At 42.0% G+C, this 24,647-nt stretch overlaps 1 protein-coding gene across 3 annotated transcripts in view; it reads left to right on the forward strand.

The window, feature by feature from the left end:
• LDLRAD3 (low density lipoprotein receptor class A domain containing 3) overlaps positions 1–13,805 on the forward strand; it is a 225,533-nt gene extending 211,728 nt beyond the window's left edge. For 2 of the 3 annotated variants that reach the window (XM_019477198.2, XM_014602181.3), the window contains exons 5-6: positions 2,405–2,750; positions 4,862–13,805. In XM_019477198.2, the coding sequence (XP_019332743.1) occupies positions 2,405–2,750; positions 4,862–5,132 (617 nt within the window). In that variant the 3' untranslated portion in view covers positions 5,133–13,805. Of the gene's footprint in view, positions 1–2,404; positions 2,751–4,858 lie in introns of all 3 variants that reach the window. The other variant, XM_014602180.3, reaches the window with a different exon arrangement.
• Positions 13,806–24,647: the final 10,842 nt, after the last annotated feature.

The following is a 24,647-nucleotide window of genomic DNA, read 5'->3' on the forward strand; positions in this document are numbered from 1 at the left end:
ACATTCAGTGAGCATTGCTATGCAATAGTGGGATAATTCTTTCAAGCTATTTGAAATTGCATGTACTATTTTAGCAGTCTCCTTCTCACCCCTCCCTTCACTCCAAATGCTGGGGAAATTCATTACAAAGTTTGCAACACAATGGGCATGTCTACATGAGATGCTACTGTGCAGTGGTTACTACACATTTATTTAGTACTTCTATAATCAAGTACTAAATAAATGTGTAATAACCGGAGAAAGTCTTTAAGTGCCACTACTGCGCAGTAGCGTATTAACACTGTTGGTGCTGTGATGCGTTACTGTGCAGTTTTATTTGGCTACTGCGCAGTCAGCGTCTCACTCAGCACCCAGTGTGGCCAATAGTATTGTTTGTCAGTAGACAACAAGGAGGAAAATTATCTGCTAACATTGGTTCTGCAGCCTATGGTAGGGAATGGGATGTTTTCCCCTTGAACCTTAGTCTTTTCCTTCTGCTTAAAGTAAATAAATGATTTTTTTTGTTCTGGACTAAAGTGAGATTTTAATGTATTTAGTTACTGGAAATTGGGAGATTTAATTCAATTCCTGGCCGTGTCACTGGCCTTCTGTCACTTCATCTCTCCCTGCCTCTTTCTTTTTCACAGCCCTTATGTATAGAGTGACCATACGTCCCAGTTTGACTGGGACATTCCGGGAATCAGTAGTGCAGTCCTGGCAAGTTGGTCAGAAGTCCAGGGCCATAGGCTGGCGGGGAGGTGGAGTTACATGGTGCGCCAGGCAGGCAGTCGAGCAGGAGCAAGGCATGTACACTGGAGCAGGCACCACCCCGCCCACATGTGGCACATCTTTGCTCCCATACCTGTCTGGCCACTTGCCCTGGTACACCAGGCTGCTCCACCTCCCCTCCAGACTCTGACCCGGGACTTTGACCAACTAGTTGGGACTGGGCTACAGAATCCTGGAGTGTGCCAGCCAAACCAGGACGGTCACTATATATAGATATCTATATAGCTACATAGATATGTATAGATATATAGATATCTATATATATGCTATAAATAGATGAGCGAGAGAGAGAGAGAGAGCGAGATCTTGTCTATTTATACCATGAGGTGTTCAGAGAAGGGATCCTCTCTGAAGAGACTTTTGCCCCAACCTCTAGGCACTAATGTAATACAAATAACAGTAATTGATACTTTTGTTATCAATTTAAATGCTGCTTTAAATCATCATCTCGGCTACCTTTTTGTTTCTCTGTTCCAAATCCTAAACTAAATCTCTTATTTTCCTCTTGTCTCCAGTTTCTTATTAAATTCTTTTGTTCCTTTAGTAGCTGCAAAATCTGCCCATATAGCATCCTCATTCATATGCTTCCCAGATTACTACTATCTTTTCTTTTCTGGTGTTCCTTTCTCCACTTTATTCCTCCAGTTTGCTCAAAAGACAGTTGCTAATGTCATGTTCCATTTCCTACCCAAATGCCACGTGACACTGAAGCTAACCAACAAGGTTCTCCCTGACCTTGTCTGACTGTGTTCTCATGTCAGCCCTTTTCCCTATTTTGTTCTCTGCATTCATCACCTTGCGTTGCCTGATCTCTTCTGTACCCTTGGCTTTGCACCTTCTATTTTAATACCCTTTTCTCTGTGAAGAAGGATTCTTGATTTTTGTCTCAACTGCCCTCAACATATCTGTTCTTGAAAGTTATTTCATCAGGCAATTGTCCTTCTAAATATGCAAATCCTTCCAACACCCACCCATTACAGAATAACTTGTCCAGTATTTTCTCTTGCTTTTACCCTAGTTGGTAAGGTCTTTGGAGCAGAAAAACGGGTTACTGTTTGTTATAGGATACCATGTAAATTTAAAGTGCTTTGGAAACTGCATTTTTAATATTAACAATTAGCCTTTTCTATCTTGGATTCAATACATTAAAAAAAATACAATAAAATAAAGAGAAGAATGGAGAGAAAATGCTGTTAAAATGCTGTGCATGCATGTTCCTATTCTGACCTTTTTCCATCCATAAAAAGTATCACACTGTCAGTTAGGCGTACAGATGGAGGATATTTTTGCAGCACATTCACTGCAAGACTGTCTCTTTAGATGGATCTAATGTATTTCCTCTTTCTTAGTCAGTTTGCTCTCTGCCTACAGTGTGTGAACACATCTGTGAAGATCATAGGCGTGCAACTCAGCCAACGGGGACTGAGTGATTCTGTCAGCCAATCTCTGATTGGTGCGTGCACTTTTTTAATAAACTAATTTTCCACAGTTCGAAGGAAGAAAGAAAATTCAGTTGGAAGCATAGTCTGGCAACATGTCACATGGTGCATTAGCAGCGAACACAGCTGAATATAAGCACAGAATTCTACACTGTGGCTAATCCCAGGCTTTCCCTTTCCTTTTCTGTCTCTTACAGAGACTGGTAGTGGCCAAGATTATGTGACCTCGGAGAACCAGCTGCTGTATTACCCCAGCATCACCTATGCTATCATCGGCAGTTCAGTCATTTTTGTGCTGGTTATGGCCTTCCTTGCCTTGGTCTTGCACCACCAGCGAAAGCGCAACAACCTCATGACCCTGCCTGTGCATCGGCTGCAGCACCCTGTCCTCCTGTCCCGGCTGGTTGTCCTTGATCATCCACATCATTGCAGTGTCACCTACAATGTGAACAATGGTATTCAATACATGTCAAACCAGGCCTATCATAGGCCAGTGGATCTGGATTCTCCTCCATCCTACTCAGAAGCTGTTTTAGACCAAAGGTATGTGCAAAAGTTAATTGTTCCATCACCAGAGTTATTCTAACGGTAGACTGAGAGACAGGTGTCTCCCATGTGTTTGCATCATTGCCTTGATAGCAGTCCTCTACTCTGGAAGCTGCACACATTGTGTACCGATTGTGTCTCATGAAAGTAGTCCATGGGAGAAGATGTCCCTTTCCAACCTCCACCTGAGTCTGAAAAATAAGTGAGTTTCAGGTCCAATTCCAGAGCATATTATGAAGGAGATTTAGATATGCATGGCATCCAGGTCCTTATTGATGTTCACCTGGCTGATCCAGGCCACAAGGTGCTTGGGCACCTCTCTCTTGAAATCAAGCCAACTCTTAGCAGAAGTAGTCAGTGCCCCTGGCAGTGCTGTATTCTACAGAGATGACAAGGAGAAAACCCTCCCTTCCTTAGCTACTCCTTGCCAATGTGGAGCAAAGCTTGAAAAATTCTAAAATAGCTCTTCTGCTAGAGGCCCTGAGGCATACATTTTGAAAGGTATTTAGACACCTCCCCCATTGGCCTGAGCACATTTAAAAATTTAGCCTGAAACATAACCCAGGAATAGAACAGTGCTGGTTTGTTCCAAAGGGTGTAGGTTTTAGCCGTGTTGGTCTAAGGACATAGGCAGACAAGGTTCCTTGGGTGAATTTGATATCTTTTATTAGACCAACCCAAATAGTTGGAGAATAGTTATTAAGCAAGCTTTCGGGTTCAAAAACCCTTCGTCAGGCTAAGGAAGTTTCAGCAGTTGGTGTGTGCTCTTCCTGGATGGAATGAAAAGTAAAGAAGCCAGAGGCTGGGCTGGGGAATCAGTGGGTTGGTCTAATAAAAGATTTCAAATTCACCCAAGGAACCCTGTCTGCGGTTTGTTCCAAAGGCATTTGGTGGGTAAAGGCTCTGCGTTTGTGTAAATATACAAGAAAAAATATGCATTTGTGATCCCTTCCAAAATCCTTTGTCTCTTTCCAATTAGCCCATGTCACTTTTTGTGTTGTGCATCCCATCCACACACAAATACAGATATACACCCCTTTTGGACACTGCCTTTATTTATAGGACAGCACATATGCCTCTACAGCGTTTTTATCTGTTTGTAAATCTGCACATGAGAGAGATGGCTTAAGTAATGGCAGTGGAAACCTCTATCTGTTGCCCTACCGGTTTTCCTTAAAAGTAATTGAGAAGTTTAGGGATGAGAGGGTCATTGATTCTCCATGCCTATTCATTCCCTTACTTCCTTGCCGAAACCGGTTAAGTAGTTCCTGTTTCAAGCATGACTTTTTTGTAATGACAACACCTTTCCACTAGCCGCTTCACTGAGACCAACTAACTGGACAGCTATCCAAATTATGATTGCGACTTACCTGGGCTGGTATAAAGCACAGGCAACTCCAAAATTAAATGTTCCTTATCCCATTATCAACCTGCTGGAACATTCATTTCCCCTTTCACTTGTTCTTTGACAGTAACTGTTTGTTTGAAGCCATTAACAGTATTGTCCGTACTTAGAGAACAGTTGGTTTGTAAGCTGTATCCCAGGAGTGAACATGAAATGTCCTGCGTAGAATTCAATTTATTGTTTGTTTGGATATAGTAGATCACACGAGCCATTACCTTCCTGTATTGGTGAGGTTTTTTTTCTTGAGCTTACATCTAAAAGGTATATACCATCTTCTTATTGTCAGTATCCCAAGGTGCTTTCCACACTATGTAATTGTTATCCCAGAAAAGGCTTTTATTCATTGCTGAATGGCAGCCATTGACCATAGTAGGTGATTGGCAGCACAGGGGATGAAATATTTTAGGACATAAAATGAATACCCTGTCAAAATTGAAATAGCAGAAAAAATCATTTAGGCAGAATTTTATTGTCACTATTAACTTTTGACCAGAACATGGTTTTAATATCTATGGATGAATTTCCCCCAAACTTTTGTATTTACATCCTCAGTAGGCATTACCATGGAAAGCATCATAGGGCTGCTGTTGTTTTATCACTTTGTTGGGGGAAAAATTCATAATCAGTTGGACAAAATTCACTATTCCTCCCTACATGCCATTGTCTTCAGTAACCTGTTGCTTTTTTGTATATCTTGCAGCAGACCCCCTTGGTTTGATCTTCCTCCACCCCCTTACTGCTCAGAATCTGAATCTCCCAGTCAGACAGATCTCCCTCCTTACCGATCTCGGACAGGAAGCTCGGTGAGCACAGGCACCCCAATGGCAGGAAACAGCCTGCACATAGACCACAGTCGGACAAGATGCATCAGTAACAATGTGGACCATCATGAGACACTTCTCGGGACAAGAGCAGAGCAAAATGACTCTCTGATCAACTCTGCTGCTGAAAGAGAAATGTTACAGGTTTTTTAAATGTGTATATGGGTTAGTCTGTTGTGGTTTATTTCCTTCTGAGATAGGAGGGAGCAGCAATGTTTAGAAAAGGATTTAATTTTGGATCCAACTCCAGATTGCTGCACATTTCACAGACACTTGGACTCAATATTTGAGCTCATCACTGACTTCTTGATCTAGGTTCATGTCAGAACTTCCAAAAGCTTGTAAGGAAGAGTTCCAGTTCAAATCTGTATAATATGTTGATGCTAAGACTTTGTGATTTAATGTATTTCTGGGAGATTGTATATGTATGTACATAGGTGCACATATAATATATATATAGATAATACACACATGGCCACACACGCACAGACACACACGTTTGCATTTACATTAAAGTTTCCAGACTGGCTCTTGTCCTCTCCACGCTTCAGTCAGGCACAGTCACCTGCACAGATGACGGGGAGTAATTGAGTGTACAGGACAGAAAAATAAGGTATCCCTTCTTTGAGATCTGATGCTTAACTACACATCTGCCCCACAGCAGCAAGAAGCAGCAGTCCTGTTTGGCCCCTCCATCTCCAGATGGAGCATGCTCTGTACAAATATAGTCATTGAAAATGGCAGACAAGGTTCTTTGGGTGAATCTGATATCTTTTATTAGACCAACTTAAATAGTTGGAAAACAATTATTAAGCAAGCTTTTGGGTTCAAAAACCTTTTGTCAGGCTAAGGAAGTTTCAGCAGTTGGTGTGTGCTCTTCCTGGATGGAATGAAAAGTAAAGAAGCCAGAGGCTGGGCTGATATGCAGACAAGACAGGTAGTCAGTGAAAATGTAGATTGAGGAGTCAATGGGTGAGAGACAGGCTGGGGAGTGGGGGGGGGAAAAGAGTGAAGGGGAATGAAAGTGGAGAGATACCTGGGGAGTCAGATGTCAGGCAGGTTATAATGTGTCATAAATCCAATGTCTGTATTTAGTCCATGATTTTTAGTATCCAGGAGGTTGATGAAGTGAAGTTCATAGGCTCATCTGTGGGATGTGTTTTGTAAGTTTCCTTTGAGGATCAGGACTGAGAGATTGGAGAGAGAGTGGTTTTCTTGTGGGAAATGTGCCCCCACCAGTAATTGGGTATTTCTGTCTTTGATAGATTTCCGGTGTGCATTCATTCTGGTGCGCAGTTGTTGTTTGGTCTCTCCTACGTATTTTCCATCAGGGCATTTGGTGCATTGGATGAGATATATTACATTTCTGGAGGTGCAGCTGTAAGATCCTGGGATGTTGATGGCTCTGTTGTGGGGTGTAGTAATAGTTGGGGAGGGGGTGGGGTGGGGTGGAGATGTGTTGGCAGGTTTTGCATTTCTTGTCATGGCACGGTCTGGATCCATTTGGTGTGTTCTGTGCTTGAGGAAGTTTGCTTCTGGTGATGAGGTTAGTGAGGTTTGGTGCTTGTTTGAAGGCTAGGATGGGTGGCTCTGAGAAGATCTTTTTAAGAATAGGGTCTCCTTTTAGTATGGGTTGCAATTGTTTGAGGATTTTCCGTACAGGCTCAAGGGAGGGGTGATATGTCATAACCAGCAGTGTGCGATTTGTGGGGGGTTTTCTTCTGTACTGCAGCAGTTCTTCATGTGGTATCTGGGTGGCTCTTTCAAACGTGCAATCTATCTCTCTGGAGGAGTGTCCTTGGTGGGTGTAAGCCTTTTTAAGATTGGTGATGTGGCAATCCCGGTTGTTCTCTTAAGTGCAAATTCGGTGGTATCTGAGGGCTTGGCTGTACATCACATCTTTTTTGGTGTGTTTAGAGAGATTGCTGGTTCTGTGCAGGTATGTATGTTGGTCTGTGGGTTTCTTGTATAACGTGGTCTCTATTTTACCCTTCTGGATACTGATCATTGTGTCTAAAAAGGGGATGTTGGTGCTGGAGTATTCTAAAGAAAGTCGGATGGAGGGATGGTGATTGTTGAATTTCTGATGGAACTCAATCAGAGATTGTAGGTTTTCAGTCCAAATGATGAATATGTCATCGATATAGCTTAAGTATAGCAAGGGTTTGATGGTGCAGTTCTTGAGGAAGTCTTCTTCCAGGTGGCTCATAAAAAGGTTGGCATACTGTGGGGCCATTTTAGTGCCCATAGCTGTTCCCATCATCTGGAGGAAGTGTTGATTATTAAAAGTGAAATTGTTGTGTGTGAGGATGAAGTGTATAAGGTCAGTAATATCTTTGGGCCTGTATTCTGAGTTGTAATCTTGTTCCTGTAGATATGTAAGGCAGGCTTGGATGCCATCCTGGTGTGGGATGTTGGTATATAGGCTGGTAACATCCATGGTGGCTAGGAGTGTGTTGCTGGGAAGGTAGTCTGTTTTTAAGTTTCCGTAGAAAGTCTGTAGTGTCTTGTACAAAACTTGCTCTGTGGGTGATGAGCGGTTTTAGGATTGATTCAACGAAACCTGATATTTCCTCAGTTAGGGTCCCATGGTTGGATATGATAGGTCTGCCAGGGTTCCCTTGTTTGTGGATTTTAGGGAGCATATAAAAAGTCCCCGGGTTAGGTAGTGGGGGGATCAAGGTCTGTAGTTTTTCTTGTAATCTTGATGCAAATGATTTGATGGTATTGTTGAGTTTCTTGGTGAAAAGGGGAGTAGGATCTTCTTGTAGTTCTTTGTAGTAGGTGGTGTCAGAGAGCTGTCTGTTGGCTTCCTTTATGTAGTCTTCACGGTTTAGGATGACTATGGCTCATCCTTTATCTGCTGGTTTTATTACTATTTGGTGGTTAGATCTTAGAGATTCTATGGCCTTTTTCTCTGGTAGAGAGAGGGTGTTATGGTGGTGTGTGTCGCTGATTATTTCATCGTTCATTCTTTCCCTGAAGTAGTCAATGTAGCGGTCAAGGTTAGGGTTTTGTCCACTGTGAGGTGTCCAATCTGATTTTTTTTTGTTTTTTTTGGCATTAATCTTTTCCTGAATGTTGTCAGAGGATGAGTTGTTGGGAGTGGGTTCAGTTTGGTCGTGGAAATATTCCTTGAGGCGGAGGAGTCGGAAGAATTCTTCTAGTTCTCCACATTGAAGTATTTTATTAGGGTATATTTCTGGACAGAAATTTAGGCCTTTAGAAAGGACAGATTTTTCAGTTTTGGTAAGCGTGTGTATGGAGAGAGTGATAATATTTGTGGGTTGGTTGCTGCTTTCAGTTTTATCAAGTCTGAGATTGGAATGTTGTAAGGTGTTGGTGTTGTTGGTGTCATTGAAAATGTTAGCTTAGCTTTGAAATTTTAATAGGGGGCTGGACTCGATGATCTTCTGAGGTCCCTTCCAGCCCTAATGTCTATGAAATCTATGAAATAAGTTCCTACCAAGGTTCCTTCTAAGGTGCACGTGTATGCGGCCACGCACAACTAAAAGTGTGGCTGTGCACAGTCTTTTCAAGGCTGCGCACCATGAGAGGCTGGAGCCGGAGCCTGGCGTGGGCTCCGCCAACTCCGGGGAAGTGCTCTGCTCCCCTGCATCAGGGCCAGGGAGTGGAGCACTTCCCCGGAGCTGGCAGAGTCTGTGTCAGCCACCCACTGCAGCCTCCATTCCTGCTTTGCCTCACCTCGGGGAGGAGCCGCTGCCTACCCCGAGTGAGGCTCCACTGGCTCTGGGACACGGCCCCGAGGCCATGCTAGGGAGCGGAGCACTGTCCCGGAGCCACCAGAGCCTCACTCAGGGCAGGCAGCGGCTCCTCCCTGAGGTGAGGCAAGGCAGGGATAGAGGCTGGCGCAGGCTTCGCTAGCTTCGGGGAAATGCTCCACTCCCCGGCCCTGATGTGGAGAAGCGGAGCACTTCCCCAGAGCCAGCGGAGCCCGCACCAGACTCTGTCTCCAGCCACTGGCCCCTGGCTTCAGCCCCTGGCCCCAGCCCCTGGCTCCAGCCACCAGCCCTTGGCTCCAGCCACCAGCCTCCGGCTCCGGCTCCCGACCCCAGCCTTCAGCCCCTGGCCCCGGCCCCCAGCTCTGGCTCCCAGCCCCTGGCCCCCAGCCCCAACCACCGGCCCCTGGCTTCAGCCCCTGGCCCCCGGCTCCCAGCTCCAGCCCCTGGCCCCGGCCCCGGCCCCCAGCTTTCAGTCCCCTTCAGTAAGTGCCCTACGCTGGACCAAGACAGCACGCTCACGGACCGTTGCTCCATGAGAATTTTTTTTAATATGGTAGAACACCATCTTTCTATAACCTTGTTCTAGGAAACAGCTAAACTGTTTTTAGCTGAAACTTTCCAAAACAATTCAGCCTGAGGCAGGCACCTAGTCTGAATAGGAAAAGTTATAGACCCAACTGAAAACAAGGTCTTATTAGGGAAAGAGTTGGACAGCCTTAATAATAGATGGGTGTCAGCATCATCTATAATTCATATGTGTATGCTTGCATGCACACAAATATCTTTATATAATGTGTGCGCATACATATATTGGATTTCATAATGTTGGATATCTTTCTGGTATCCTTGGAAATGTAACTTAAATTGCATACTAAATGCTTTCAATGTCGTGTAGAATACTAGTTATTCTATCAAATGTTTGCCATGATTATTCATGGTTTTCACTGGTTGAAATTTAAGTTCATGCATAAAAACAAAGGCACAGCAGAGCTGCGCAAAGTATGAATATGGCCCACTATTTACCTTTGTTCTATTTTCTGTCCTCATTCTTGGAATATTTCTGTCTGAAATTTGTAGACTGGAAATGAAGCAGAGCTTCATTATGAAAAAACAGCTTTTATGCACAGGTAATGAATGTGGAAGGAAGGAAACTAAACTGTCCCTATTGTTGCAGCTTTAAATTCCTGTGGCTGTAGTTGACATTCAGAAAAGAAGGCAGTTCATTCTCCTATCCAGAGGGAAATCAGCCCTAAAAAATAATTGTCACTTCTGTTTGTTCATACAGAGCCTGACACCATTGCTGTACTCCAGCTTTATGCTAGTGCACATTGTCATAAAACAGGAATAATGGAAGTGATAAGCCTACAGAAAGGAAGTCAATATAATATCTTTAGATAATTATTGTTGACATAAAGGTTATCTCCTCCAAATTGAAACCTGACCTTGGAAAATTAGTCCAGTTCAGTTAAAGGTCTGAAACTTGCAAGTAAATGAGCATTCTACATACCTGATATGGGTATCTGCATAGTGCCAATCACTGTAATATCAAGGGGGTCAGAAACTGGGTGTATTTCTGCAAGTACAAGTCATTTAAAAAATGAGATGATGTAGTAGAAAGCACCAAAAAGCTTTAACATACATCACTGGCTTCTCTGAACAGAAAGCAGAGATATTGGGCTCTGGGCAGTCCAACTAGAAATGTAACAGTGAGGAATGCTGATTAAATATTACTAAATACTTGTAAAGCAAGTTAGATGTGTTGGGCCAGATGCATTGTTTAGTGGAATTGCAAGCGGTGTCTTTGCACTTTCTCACAGAAGGCTTAATGGGACTTGCCCAGTAGGTCACTGACAAAAATCCATTCCATTTTTTACAAATACATAATATAAGCCACAGTTCTGAGTTAATGGCAAAACAGGATATTATTGTTGCTGGCACCCAGGTTATTATCACTCATGGCTCCCAGACCTGTGTTGTAACCATCACACTCTGTTGCTGTTTCTTCCTTTATTTAGGCTCCTGATCAGCCTTTCACCAAAGAACTATGTACAGTGGCTGAATTAGTCTCCCTTGTTCCAAATCTTGAAATATCACTCAAAAGTTCTTAGTGATGTCACTAAACAAGTCTCTTTATTTTTTCTTTCCTAAATTTAGATTGGTGGAATTTAGTCATAGGGTCTTACACAGCTTACAGGCCCTCTGCAAAGAGGTGAATGTTACTATGCATAAACTGGTTTCCCAGATGCCAAAGCATATACAAATGGTTATGCATTTTCCTTGGGGTATCTGGCAACACTGCTCCCACCGTCAAAAGACAGGAACCAAGTACACATAATGCCACCTTCTCTTTCTTCCCATTGTATCAGTTATTGTCATTTGTAAGTATGATATTCTTTCAGGGTGTACATAATTTTGTAAATTTGAGTTGTGATGAACCATTTTGACTAAAAAAAATGCATTCTAAGTGGTGTCGTTTTGTTCCCTTCCAGCTAAGGGTATATTTATCTCTGTACAGGAACCCTTTTTTTAAATGAGGCCAAGAATTGTAAAAGGAGATTGTGTGCCTTCCCAACTGAATGTTGGATATTTTTTAATAACAAGGTAGATTAGACTAACCTGTGTTGTAACAGTTTGTGCACTGTTGCATATTTGGTTATTTATCATAATCTCCAAAGATACAGAGCAAGAAACATATCTCTTCTCCATCTTGGTGGTTATTTCTGGTACTGGAATCTTTACTCCCTACACTATGGGGCTGTCATCCCTTTACAGGAACCAATGAATTTGGAGAAGTGGGGTGATTTCAGCACTTTGCTGAAGCAAGCACTATAATTTAGGTAAGGATTTTGCCACATTGAATTTAATTACTGCTAGAAATGTATTCACTCGTGATCCCTTACTTAGAAAATGCTATAATGTCACCCAGGAATTATCTGTAGTATGACAGCTTCCAGTAGTGTTACTACCGTGTCTTACTGCATAATTCAGTGGTATCTTTAGAACAGGTGGTAGTAACACTGAATAGATGGAATTAAATATTTAATTGAAAACCTGTAAGTTCCTTGATCTTCAGTTTTTAAGGCTGAAGATAAAACAGTTACAAAATGCCATTTGAAAGACATTTTTCTAACAGTACCCCATAAAAAAGGAATTGACCATACAGTAGCTTGCAGCTGCTGTTCACTGAGTCTTAGTAATTATCTTCAACGATTCTTTAAGTGTATATTGCTTAAGACCAAATGAATGCTTGCTTGAAAGCCTGATTGTGCACCATTGAAGTCAGCGGGGGCTTGCCATTGGGCCAGATTCTGATCTTTCCATTTTTGTTGAGCGGTACCATAGGACAGAATGAGACTCAGTGTAAAAGATGAGAGTAATATCACTGATTTCAGCACAGCTACTTGAGAAGAAGCAAAAAGAGGTCAAATTTGGCCCAGACAAGTTCTTAAAGCATAAATTTTAGGATCTGGACATAGGCAAGACAAGGTTCTTTGGGCACACACCAACTGCAGGTGCTTCTAAGCCTGACAAAGGGTATTTATACCCGAAAGCTTTCTAAAATGTATTTTCCCAACTATTTGAGTTGGTCTAATAAAAGATATCAGATTTACCCAAAGAACCTTGTCTGCCTATGTCCTTAGGCCAACATGGCTACTAACTATACCCCTGTAACATGCAGGATATGGACAGACATCCATTTAAAGCACTTCAGATGCCACCAACCTGAAGCACCTTTCATTTGTAGCATTCCAGTAGCATTCTGAAATACCTCCCAGCTAAATGACCATTGTGAAGTGCTTTAAAGTTATTCCTGTTCTAGCCAGGTTCATTTTTCATATGGTTTGGGCCAGTTTGTAGCACTGCACATCATCTGTCCATCATTTTCTGAAGTGTTTTCAAGTTGTTCACATCTGTCCATACCCTCAGAAGATCTGAGTATCAGCAAATCTCACTCAAGTCACTGAAAACTGCACAGTTGAAAATGTAGGCCTTTAATGAATATGCTTTGTAGTCATTCAAAGTTACTTAGAAGACAAATTATAATGTACCTCTCTTGGGTGTCATGCTAATGGAAAACTATCAGTAATGTTTTTAAAAAGGACCTGTGAATACTTTTCTCCATTCTTGTCTGCAGTGACACATAAAGGAACATTGATTATATAGTGATTTTAAGTAACTGGCTTCATACTTTATCTCCTTTTAAATCCGATCGGTTTTATTTTCATCTCTTTATTTTTATACAATTAATAAGACCCTTGCAGTAGATTTAGAAATTGGGTGAGTAAAAGAGAAGATTTTGATTTTAATTAATGCTGCAGTCCATTAATCTTATGCTTCTTATTTTTTGACATCTTAGAAAAGACAAATGGTTTTCACAGATAAGGAAAAACTATTAATGACAAAAAGGAGAGAGGGACACACATTCTGAATTCAGTGTTTTAATGAATGAAAAAAAAAGCTTTTTGATCCAAGTGGTAAGCTGTTTTGCATATGATGCCCCGGATTAAAACAGGAAGATTCAGAAACTCACAGCAACTTGTGCTTTTGTCTCAGAGCTGGAATTATTTTTCAATACAATGCTAAGCTATGATCCTGGAATCAGATCTGTGTGACTACGCATGGAGCTTCGAATTGCTGTATGTATCCAGCTCCAGGATTATGGCCCTAGTATTCACCCTGTTTCCTCTACCCTGAGCCTTCTTTTCATTTTTCAAACAAGATTTTACTTGATTGACTTAAAAGAAGTTGTATGTTTCAACCATGCCTTGTTTACATCCCTACAAATGGGAAATCTCTTTAACTGGTTTCTGTATTCCTGAATAAAGGGGGCATTTCACTTTTCAATAGCATAAAACTCAAGAGGCCTGTCCCTATAGCAGGAAATCTTTGTCATTTGTGATTGCGTCCTGAGAGAGGTATACTACTTTCTCAGTCCCATTTTATGTTCACTTTTATTAATATTGTTAAACGTTGTTCAATCTGTTAAATATGTTTCAGTGTTGATCTTTTAATTTTTATAAAAGTTTTTATATATGTGTGTGTGTATAGATATATAAAATTAATACTGTTTTGCATAATTTTACTCTTTGTACGTCTCCCTTTTGTTCTGTGCTACAGCTCACTGCCAGGCATCTGAAGGAAGTCAAAATGTTGCTGTTAGTATTATATTTGTATTATAGTGATGTCCAGCAGGCCTCAAACAAGATCTATGCTGGGTGCTATAGAACACATAATAAGAGACATCGCTTCCTCAGTCAATCTAAGGACAGAGTTTTGCAGGTATTCTTTATAAAGTCCTTCTCTCCACGCCCCCAAAAAATCAGGAACTAGGTACATTCTTCTAAAAGCTTATGATTGCAGAAAAATGTTTATTTCATTGATCAATGACTTCTTGATGGCTTGATAGATCCTTCAGTCATATGTACTGTATTCTGACAAATTGCAGCATGGGAACTGGACTTTTGCTGATGGACCTAGTTGTCTTGGAAGAAAGGGCATCCAATAACTGGTCTTTTCATAAGCCTCTATTAACCACTATATTGGAATATATTGCCACTTCTGCAAATGTCACCTTAGCCTATCACAATTTAATTTAGTTCTTGCATTAACTAGGTTCCCTGTCGTTCCCAACCAAATATGTTTGACAGGGAACTATATTTTCAAGTGCTAAATTACTCCAAATTTTAAAAAATTGTGGATGCTGATCACCTCACAGTAATACAAGAGGAAATGAGTCTCTTGACATTGCTACAGTATATCCTCTACAGAAAAGAAAGCACTGGAGTTTCTGAGCTAGCTGACTCACTTGCGTTCCAGCAAGAACTAAGCTTGAGATGTTGATTCAGAAGACAGCCGCTTATGAAAACAAATGGCATGCTCTCTGGCTAAGCTCCCAGTTTAATCATTTTTATTTTCACTACTTTGATTTATTTAAATGTCTTATTTTTTACACTTTACACGTGCAAACACATGGTTATTTAGCAACAGTATCTGCAGATGGTGTCTGTTGGTATCGATTGTAAGATGCTTCCGGATCATTCAGCCTAGATTATCTGTCAGTCACAGGGGTGAAAGGTCCTTCATGCTTTGCTGCTCTACAGTCCAGAAAGGTGGTTTATTGATTGCCTTAATTGAAGTAAAGGCATCTTCAAAGGAAAATTCACAGTGCTTTATTAAGCGTCCTCTTCAAAACAAAGAGCAGGGCTTGTTCATTGCATAAAGTACCTTGAAAAAGTGCTGGATGGATGTCCCTGAAACTGTCTGTCTCTTCACAAGTTTCAGTAGGACAACAGCAGCCAAAGCTTCCCTATCCTCACCAGCATCCCTGACATCTGACTGTGGGTGAGGGTGTTGAAGATGGCCTGTTTAAACTTGAACAACCTGGCAAAAATGTACCAGTAGTCATTCAATTAGGGCCAAGCATGTTTTTGAGTGATGGACATCTGCCCATTGAGAACGGAGCTGAGCTCATCAGTTCCTTTCATATTATACCAAATAGCCATTGTACAAGCAACTACTTTTAATGGACAATTAAGCAAAGTTGGCTTCACACTAGTAACCTGGGGTGTAAAGCTCCATATCACATTACTGGAGACTGCAACCTGTAAACCCTCTCTGTGTAAAATATGATTTATCTCTTAACACAAGAGTACAACAGCCTGTTATTACTCTTAATAACAGTATATGTTATAGTCCAGTTCCACATCAAATGGCAAACTTTTGAAATGCTGCATCATTCTTACTAGAGCAAACAAATTGTCTGTTGCATTTAATTGTGAATGCCTTCTGTTTCCCTAACTAACGCAAGCCACAATGCAATTACAGTGATGAAGAAGTATGCTGCTTTGTTTGACAGGGCAAATTTTTCTACTCGTTTGTGACAGAGCTAGCTTAGGAAAAACTATTTGCCTAACAAAGCATCTCAAATCATCTATGTTCTATAGCCTTGGGGTTGTGGGGAGGAGAAGGAATTCAAGGGTTTAATTGATATCAATATAAATCTTTAGAGGTTTTGTACTCATCACATATGGATATATATGAATGAGACCAAGATTTTTCATAGGCTGCAGATTAATTATGCATCTCCTGTTGTTACTGAGCTCTTGACAGTGTTTTGAAGCATTTGTTGTACAGTATATTGTAGAGAAAACTGTTCCTTATGCAGCTCTTGCCTTGTTTTATGTTCACAATGCAGATTCAGAGCTGGAATGAGCAAGTATAACGAAGGCCCAGTTCAAAATGGTTCAGAAATTAAATAAGTATGATGACAGTGATGATGATAATAGTTTCATAGTTGGTAGGGTTGGAAGGGACCAGATCATCAAGTCCGACCCTCTGCCATAGGCAGAAAAGAATGCTGGGTCAAACAGCCCCGGCTAGGTGATTATCTAGCCTCCTTTTGAAGACCCCCAGGGTAGGAGCCAGCTCCAGTTCTCTTGAAAGTTGGTTCCAGATCCTACCTGCCCTGACTGTGAAGTAGTGCCTCCTGATATCTAGCCTGAATCTACTCTCCAGCAACTTATGGCTGTTATTCCTTGTTATTCCTGGTAGCGCTCGGGGAAACAGGGACTCTCCTATTGCCTGCTGGCCCCCCTTAATGGATATTAGTATGCTACTTGTCCCAGATTCATAGATAGTAAGGCCAAAAGGGACATTGGAAGATCATTGGGTCCAGCTCCCTGCACCAAGCAGGAAAGATAACTGGGGGTAAGGTGACCCCAGCAAGGTGACCATCTAGTCTCCTCTTGAAATGTTCCAGGGTAGGTGATTGCACCACCTCTGGAGGGAGCTTATTCCACAGTCTGGACACTCTGACTGTGAAGTTTTTCCTAATGTTGAGCCGGAATTGGTCCTCCATCCTACATGAGAGCTGTTAATTCCATCTTAAATTTGATTTTCTATTTTAGCTTTTCTTTGATCTCACCTGTTTAACACCAGAGATGGATCCTTCAGTGCTGCCAATATTTCAGGCACTTGAAAACTAAGCAAATGCTATCGATATTTTGCCTCTTCCCTTGCCAGGTTTTGTTTATATAAATACACTATAAAGTCAAGCACGCACTTTTCTGAGCATCTGTCAGTGTATGAACTCTTATTCCCGCTATTGTAAGCAGAATGGAGGAGTTGGTATGATCAATGAATTATCCAAACTGGGTCTGGAAAATGCCATGCTTGGAGAAATAATTTAGACCATGCCACAGTACTCTTTCTAAGGTATTCTGCAATAAATGTAGCATTTAGGGAAAATATCATGTTAAGTGAAGACATATCTCAACTTGCATGGGAAAAACTGCCAGTCTATCTTGCCAGTATGCAACTTGCAGATCCTCTTGCTGAAGTTAGTGCCAAAGATTCTGGTACCATAAGAATGGATGGACCCTCTGCCAATGGAAGGACAGTAGATAAAGGCAGTGCCAATTCCAGTTTCTGCAACAGCAACAGGCCCTACAGTGGTGTAAATCTTAGAGGTATGTTTAGGTGGGTTGATGCCTGGGATCACAGCAGGGTAGACTGCTCCTCTGAGCCTTAGATGGTGCCTTATGTCTGTGCCAAAGACTTGAGTGCTGAGGAAGGATGCAGTGCCATGGTCATCTTGGGTTGCTTTTAGGGATGCTATCGGCCTCCAGTGCCATCCTATGACTTTTGTGATGCTTAAGCAATCCACTCTGTAAAGCGATGTCTTGATGCTGGATTTTTGATGTCATGATGCACCCAAACTTCACACATGGTTGCAAAGTCTCAGTGGAAGGTTTGTGTGGAAGTGGAGATAGATTCCTGACCCAGAGCTCCTCCAAGAAGCTATCCTTCAAAATCTTACCAGCTAGATGCCAAGACTTATGATGGAGGGGCACCAAGTCAGAGAGCCCACACTGGTACTCTTGCTGTCCCTGGCAGAGCTTCCAAGAAGGGAGGGATTTTGCACTCTGGGATTAGAGGCTAGACCCACAGATTTACCCAAAAATAAATCAGTAGCTTTGCCTCTGTATCTAAGTGGGTCAGGAGGTAAAAGATTTATAGACAGGACTCCCCCTGTATATGGGATTCACCCAGGCAGTACAGACACTTGAGTACCCATTGTTAGTGGGAATAGCTAGGACAGGTAGTATCTGAAGCTGAGTGATCTACAGGAGGTTTAGAGTAGAACAGAGGCCCTGCTCTCTCTTTGAGAAAAGATCCACTGACTCTTCTTTTTTCTTTTTCTTTTTGAACAGTGAACAAAAAAGCCACCAACAGATGGTAAAAATGAATCTCTAGCAAGAGCAATACAGTAATGAAAGCTAACTAAAAGCTAGGTCACAGGAAGTCAGAAATAACTGCAGCCTGATGGAGAAGAGAAACTTCCATCTTGTATCAAGAGACCCTTAAGAGGAAATGGAGGAGCAGGAAGTGCACACTGTCATTCAAGCATGAAGAGAGCTAGGGTGCAAGTGTATCCTACAGGTTTAGCTAGTGAGAAGTCTCCAGGATTGAATGTGTGAGCTGCATGTTCACCTACTGTGGAATGTGCCTATTCACCACCATCTCAAATTGCTCCAGTTTACAGCCATCAGGTTAATACGTTCTCTTTCAGTCATTGTATTTTGCTCTTAACATATGCCACTGCCATTCTCAAGATCTCTTTGTTGGAGACTGGCAGTTGAGAGTACCCACAGGGTGGCTTCACCCCCTCATTCCTGCTTCTTTGTGGGCAAAGCCCATTCTTGAGAGTAATGCTCTAGAGAGTGCTGTAGAAAGAGTATAGACAAGCATAACTAGCAATATCACTGTCCTGGGCAGAGATGCTGTTGAGTTGTAGAAAGGACGGTGAGGGGAGAATGCCAAGTGCTGGAGAAAAGGACCTGCATAGCACTGCTAGATGCTGCTGGCACCCCCTCTAAGTCACCACCCGGGGTAGTTGCCCCACTTGCCCTGCCCTAGTTATGCTACCAGGTATAGGCACATCCTGTGTAGCACTAAGGTATTACTGCTCATTTTGGGTTGTTTTGTTTGTTGTTTTTTTATTCCCTCCCACCCCTCCCCCATGTCCTCTTTTTTTCCCAGACCAGGCCTTCCCTTTTGCATTACAGGGTATTTCCATGAATTTTTTGTCAACCAACTCAAGCCAGTACTGCAGTATCATAGGAACTCTTGATTTTCTATTGGTATTCCAGATACAGATGTACTATTTTATAACCAGGAGGGAAGAAAATGAACCAGATTTTGTTAAGGAAACGTTACTATTTAGGACTAAGTTTTGCTAGTGACATATTTTTGGTTGCTAAATTTTATGGCCAGAAAGAGAATGTTATGTTCTAGTTAAGCCTTCTGCACAGCACAAGCTATATTGCCTAATGATACTGTTTCCTGACACTCCCTGTTTGGCTAGAGTGCCTTTTTGAAAGACATCCAAAGTTGATTTAAAGGCATCAGTGCAGAAGCCTTGGAATCTGTTCCAGTGGCTGGTTGCTCTCATTAAAACTTTGCATTGTATTTTTAGCTTAAATTTTGCAAATGTGAATTTCCTACAATTGGATTTTTTTTTTGTCTTTCGTCTCCTGGATTGAAGCACCATCTAGCATCTGACATCATCATACCGTGTAAGCAATTGTAGATTATTATCAGGTCGTCTCATACTCTTCCCTTCAGCGGACTAAAGGGACTAAGATCCTCCTATTTCTTAGTGTAAGATGTGTTTCTCAACCACAAATTATTCTTGTAACTCTTCCCTGGACACTTTCCAATTTTTCCTCACAAAGTGAATTTACCATTAGCTCCTTTTTATGAATGTAAAACTGAGGCACAGAGAAGTGAATTGACTTGCCCAAGTCTATCCAGCAGCCCAATGGCAGATCCGGGAATATAATCCAGGTCTCCTGATGTTTAGCCTAGTCCCCTTTACCCTTTAAGCACAACTATCACATTCATACACTCATTTATTTGAACCAAATCTACAACATTTTGAGGCAGTGGACAAAGTGGAGGGTGAGCAGAAAGTGTGACAGGGCTCTAGGAAAACTCCCATCACAATGGATCCATCTTCCCAAGAGACTCTCCATTATTTCTCACAGCCACATAAAATTTTGCTGTCCACAGATGCTTTATGCTGACCATTCAAAGTGTATTTTCCACCGCACACTAGTTGCTCAACATTGTTACCCATAGACCAGTAAATGCTGGGTGCCAGGCTCTGACTGATTTCTGAAACCAGGACTTCTTGCTTATACTATTATAACTGGGGAGGGAAGTTTTAATTTTGATCGTGATCATAGGTACTACAAAATCCTATGGGGATCTGTAGAGAAGCATAAACTTTCAAAAGCACCAGCTTAATTCATCAGACGCAGCTCTATAAAGAAACAAGAGTAACCTGACTATTCTCAAGTTGTCAGCTGAAAATAAGCTCAATGTAGCTCTTTGAAGGGTTGGATTGATTTTTTTTAAAAGCGACTACTTGCCATTTCTTAGTATCAATGGCAAGATGACTGAGGTGGGGAAGAGACTGGATTGAAATTATTTTTGGATTTTTTTTCTTCTTCCTTTGAAAATTCAGGTGAAGTTAATTATGGAAAGGCAGCAGTGTCTGATCTAAAGCAGGTTCCCTTTCATCTTAGCTCTGCTTTTAAAATGTATGCATTCTTATCTCAACTTTGGGGAAGAAAAAGGAAAAAAATCTGTACACTCAGGTCTGGCAGCCTCCAGATGAATGAAATGCATTGTAAGATCTGAGGCCGTTAAAGATAGCGAGTAAAGAATTAATAAGAATTTAGGAACTAATTTCCCATGATGGAGATGACCGGAGGAAGGAAACTCCATGGCCTGCAGAAGACAAAGAAGAAATGTTAAAAATTAATGAGCCCAATTATTTTAATAGTGTCCAAAATATGTTCTGTTTAAAAGTAAGTAGAGAGATACAAGAATTTGGAGATGTGATGGGTGTTTCCCCTGATCTGCTCTGACAGTCTCAGTCATTCAAATACCCACACTAACCCCTCAGTTCATTTATCAAGCTCAAGTCACTAATATTAATCATTATTAAGAACAGCCTGCCCAATGCTAATGGCATTTTTATATTAATCTAATAAGGTAAGCAGAGAAGAGCTCACTTTCCAATGTGGCTAAATTGTAATCTACATAATGCAGAGAGATGCATTCTTCAGATGGCAGCATTGTCTCATGGTAGGACTAATTTAAGGCTATACCTTTACTACAAAAATGAGGGTAATTTTACCTGGAGATGATAGGAACACAGGATCATAGGAAAGTAAGGCTAGGAGGAACCATCTGGGCCAGGCCCCCACTCCAGACATGAGCATCCCTGACTAAACCATCTCAGCCAGGTGTCCACCTAATCTGCTCTTGAAACTTTCAAGGATGGAAATTCCACAATTTCCCTAGGTAGCCTGTTTCAGTGCTTTACCGCCCTCATAGTCAGAAAGTTCCTCCTAATCTACAACTTAAATTTCCTCTGCTGCAAAGTGAGACCATTGTTCCTAGTCCTGTTCTCTATAGCCACAGAGAAAAGCCCATCTCCATCCTCTCTGTAATCACCCTTCAAGTATTTAAAGACACTTATCAAGCCCCCCCCCCCAGTTGTCTCTTCGTCAAACTAAAGAACCCTAGTTCTTTCAGCCTTTCCTCATAAGTCTTGCCTCCCTAATCCTGTCACTCTGCATTGAACTCTCCAAAATTGTCACGTCCTTCTTGAAGTGTGGGGCCCAAAATTGGTCACAGTACTTCAGGTGAAGCCTCGCCAGCGCTGAATATAATGGAAGTATCACTTCCCCTGATTTGCAAGTGATACTCCTGTTAATACAACTCAGTATGCAGTTGGATTTTGTTGCAACAAAAGCACACTCTTGGCTCATTCAGCTTATGGTCTACTGTAACCTTTGCAGTACTAAAGCCTAGCCAGACATTTCCCCAGTCTCTCTTCATGTATGCAGTTATTCTGTCCCTGGTGCAGGACTTTGCACTTGTATTTGTTGAGTCTCAGCTGATTGACTGAGCCATTTCCCATTCTGGATCCTAGCCATACCCTCTGGAGTATCTGCAGCTCCACCCAACTTGGTGTCATCCACAAATTTGCTGTTCGTGCACTCGATCCCATTGTCCAGCTCATTAATGAAGATATTAAACAATACTGGACCCAGAATAGACCCCTGGGGAACCCCACTTGATACCTCCTCCCAACTAGACATTGAGTGACTACTCACTGAGTATATTGGTCCATCCAGTTAGGTACCTACCTTACAGTTTTTTATCTGGTCTGTATTTCCTGAGCTTCTTAATGAGAATGTCATAGGAGACAGTGTCAGAAGCCTTGCTAAAGCCAAGGTACAGCCCATCCACTGGTCTCCCCCACAACCACAGAGCCTGTCACTTTATCCAAGAAGGAAATCAGGTTGGTCCGATAACTGTCTTGAGGAAAAAGCCTTGGGTCTTCTGTCCCTCACCACAAGATTGTCAGCATGAGTGTGATTCTCAGCATTCCTAAACTTCCATTTTCCCTGTGCTCAGCAGGGATGCTAATGCCTGTCTTACACAGAGCAAAAACTAATTTCATTGTTTGAGATCCATACGTAGCAAATTTAGAGGTGCATGAAGAAGTGGCGGATTAATATTTTTTTATGTTTAGTGATTGGCCTTAAGATTCAAATTGAAAATCGTTCTTTTGAACTGATGAGGCATAGCTAATGTAGATATGACTAATGTTTCTAAAGGTATTTTGTAAGTGAATGAGAGCATACTGGGGAGGAAGTAGGGCAATATCCATGCCTGCTTCCACCTAGCATGTTTTCCAGAATAAAAGCTGCAATGTACAGCCAAAGTGAGCATCAGGGCCAGGATGGCATTTGGATCCCCAAGGGTCAGCCAAGCAAAACTTATTTGAAAGCCTTTAACTATATCAGTGGGCTCAAAAATCCACTGAGGGAAGAGTACCACAATGAGTCTTTAACGAACAAACTGTGACAGTTCAAACAGGGGCCTAAGGGAAGTCACAGAGAAAAAAATGGCAGGATTTAAATAATGCTAAAGTTCTGATATCAAAGCCCTGCTGCTAGCACTTTTCCCTTCAGGATGGCATGTTGGATTGAATTTAGCTTTACACCCTTCTCTTAGAGCACTGGCATAAGTGACGTAGGGTTGGCATATATACTCGGGCGATTGGGGTGGGAGGGAGGCTGTCTTGCCAGGGTTACTGTAAGGAGCCATCACTGGGTTGTGTTTGCTTCTCTGTTTAGGCTGTGGGCAGCAGAGGTTTTCACATGGCCCCAAGGAGCTGTTTGTTTTGCTTATGCTAATGGCTGAACCGACATATCCACAAGCTCTGACTGCACAAAATTATATTCCTTTCCATGTGTGTCCCCAGTTCGGGGACTGTACCTTTCACTTGAGCAGGAAATGGATTCCTCAAGTAACTCCAAGGTCTAATATATTTTTCACCTCTAATATAATCCCATTTCAGAGTTGAAATCAGAGTTCAACTGGAGGAGAGTATACATACAGCAATCTGGGCCTGTGCTGCACTTCTCCAAGGAGCTCCCGTAGTTCTACCGACAGAAGTTTTGCTGCCTTAGCCAAAGCGGGCCAAAAAAAGCTAAGTACACACACAACAACTGCTGAGCTACTCAGGACTGACTTTTCCTTTGGATCAACCTCTGCTTCTGTATTGAGGCAGTGTTCATTCCTCACCCCATCTGAGGGGTATTGCAGTCTCTGCCAGCTGTCAGGACACCCCCGAACAGAGTTCTAAGATGAGATAGGGTTGGCAGGAACCCTCTACCCATTTACCCTCTCTCTGTAGCAAGTTTCACAGTCCACCATGTATTACAATGAATGGAAAAATTCACTCCTGTCAGACTTATTGTTTAAGGCTGGTGGAAGACTGAAGCAACCATTGCTGATTTAGTTAGATGGCGCTCACATTTTTGAGGTTTCTTTTTCAGCCATAAGTGTCAGAGAAGATTTTCTTCCATTAAGCAACCTGAGATTCTGCCATCATCATGTGACTCCAAAAACCAGACCCATAGACAGGGACTTGTGTCCCTCTTAGAGTAAAGTGAAATGTAAACTTTAGATCTCAGATATCTTAAAACCAGAGTATTAAGAAATTAATCTGTGCTGGTCCTGTCCCTCCAATTTACATTCTTGCACCACATCCATCAACAAAGACACCTTCTGCAGTTGTTGTGTAATGCAGAAAGTTTGGGGTTTTCTTCTTGCTTCTCAAGGGGACCTTATTTTCTTATCCTGTGCTACACAAAGAGATGCGTTGGAACCAAGCTGAATTAATCGTTCTTTCTCTGGCTCTGTGAGAAATGACTCTCGGACCCCTTCCTAGATCACTGATTTGCCGTCATGTCCCATGAATCTGGCACTCCTTGGTGGAGACATGAAAAATGATTCCCTGCCTTTCGTGCAGCAGTGGCACAGTGGGTGAAAAATGCACGCTTTTCATGCCTGCTTACTCCTCGCCTTTCTGCGTTCTCCAGATAAGCCGCGTCTGCCACAGCCCTCTCGTTAATCAAATGCACAGCTGGCCTGCAAACTGCTAGCCTAGAGCAATCTACTGCTGAGCTCATCACCATCTGGACACCACCCAGGGGTGGGGGTAGAGGGAGTTAGGTTGGACTATGCTGGTTTGGAAGGGATATGGGGGTAGGGAGGAGGTAATGTTATCTAATTTGTTTCCTAAAAGCTTGTTTCAAAAGCCTTGAAAAGGAAAATAAACAAACAAACCCACCAAGGGTAGCCCAGTTATTTAACAGCCTCTCTCTTTTTGAAATGCATGAGGCATTCATTGCTTTTGGGCTACAAGTAAACTAGTGTTTTCCAATTAAAGCAAAAAGGGAAAGGGAGGGAATTAGGAGAATTGTGCTGGGGGGACTTTTCCACACCATTTCTTATGAGCGCCAAATAATGACACTTTTTCATATTCTAATGG

The sequence above is a fragment of the Alligator mississippiensis genome, chromosome 2 (genome assembly GCF_030867095.1).
Source record: "Alligator mississippiensis isolate rAllMis1 chromosome 2, rAllMis1, whole genome shotgun sequence".
NCBI classification, from domain to species: domain Eukaryota; kingdom Metazoa; phylum Chordata; order Crocodylia; family Alligatoridae; genus Alligator; species Alligator mississippiensis.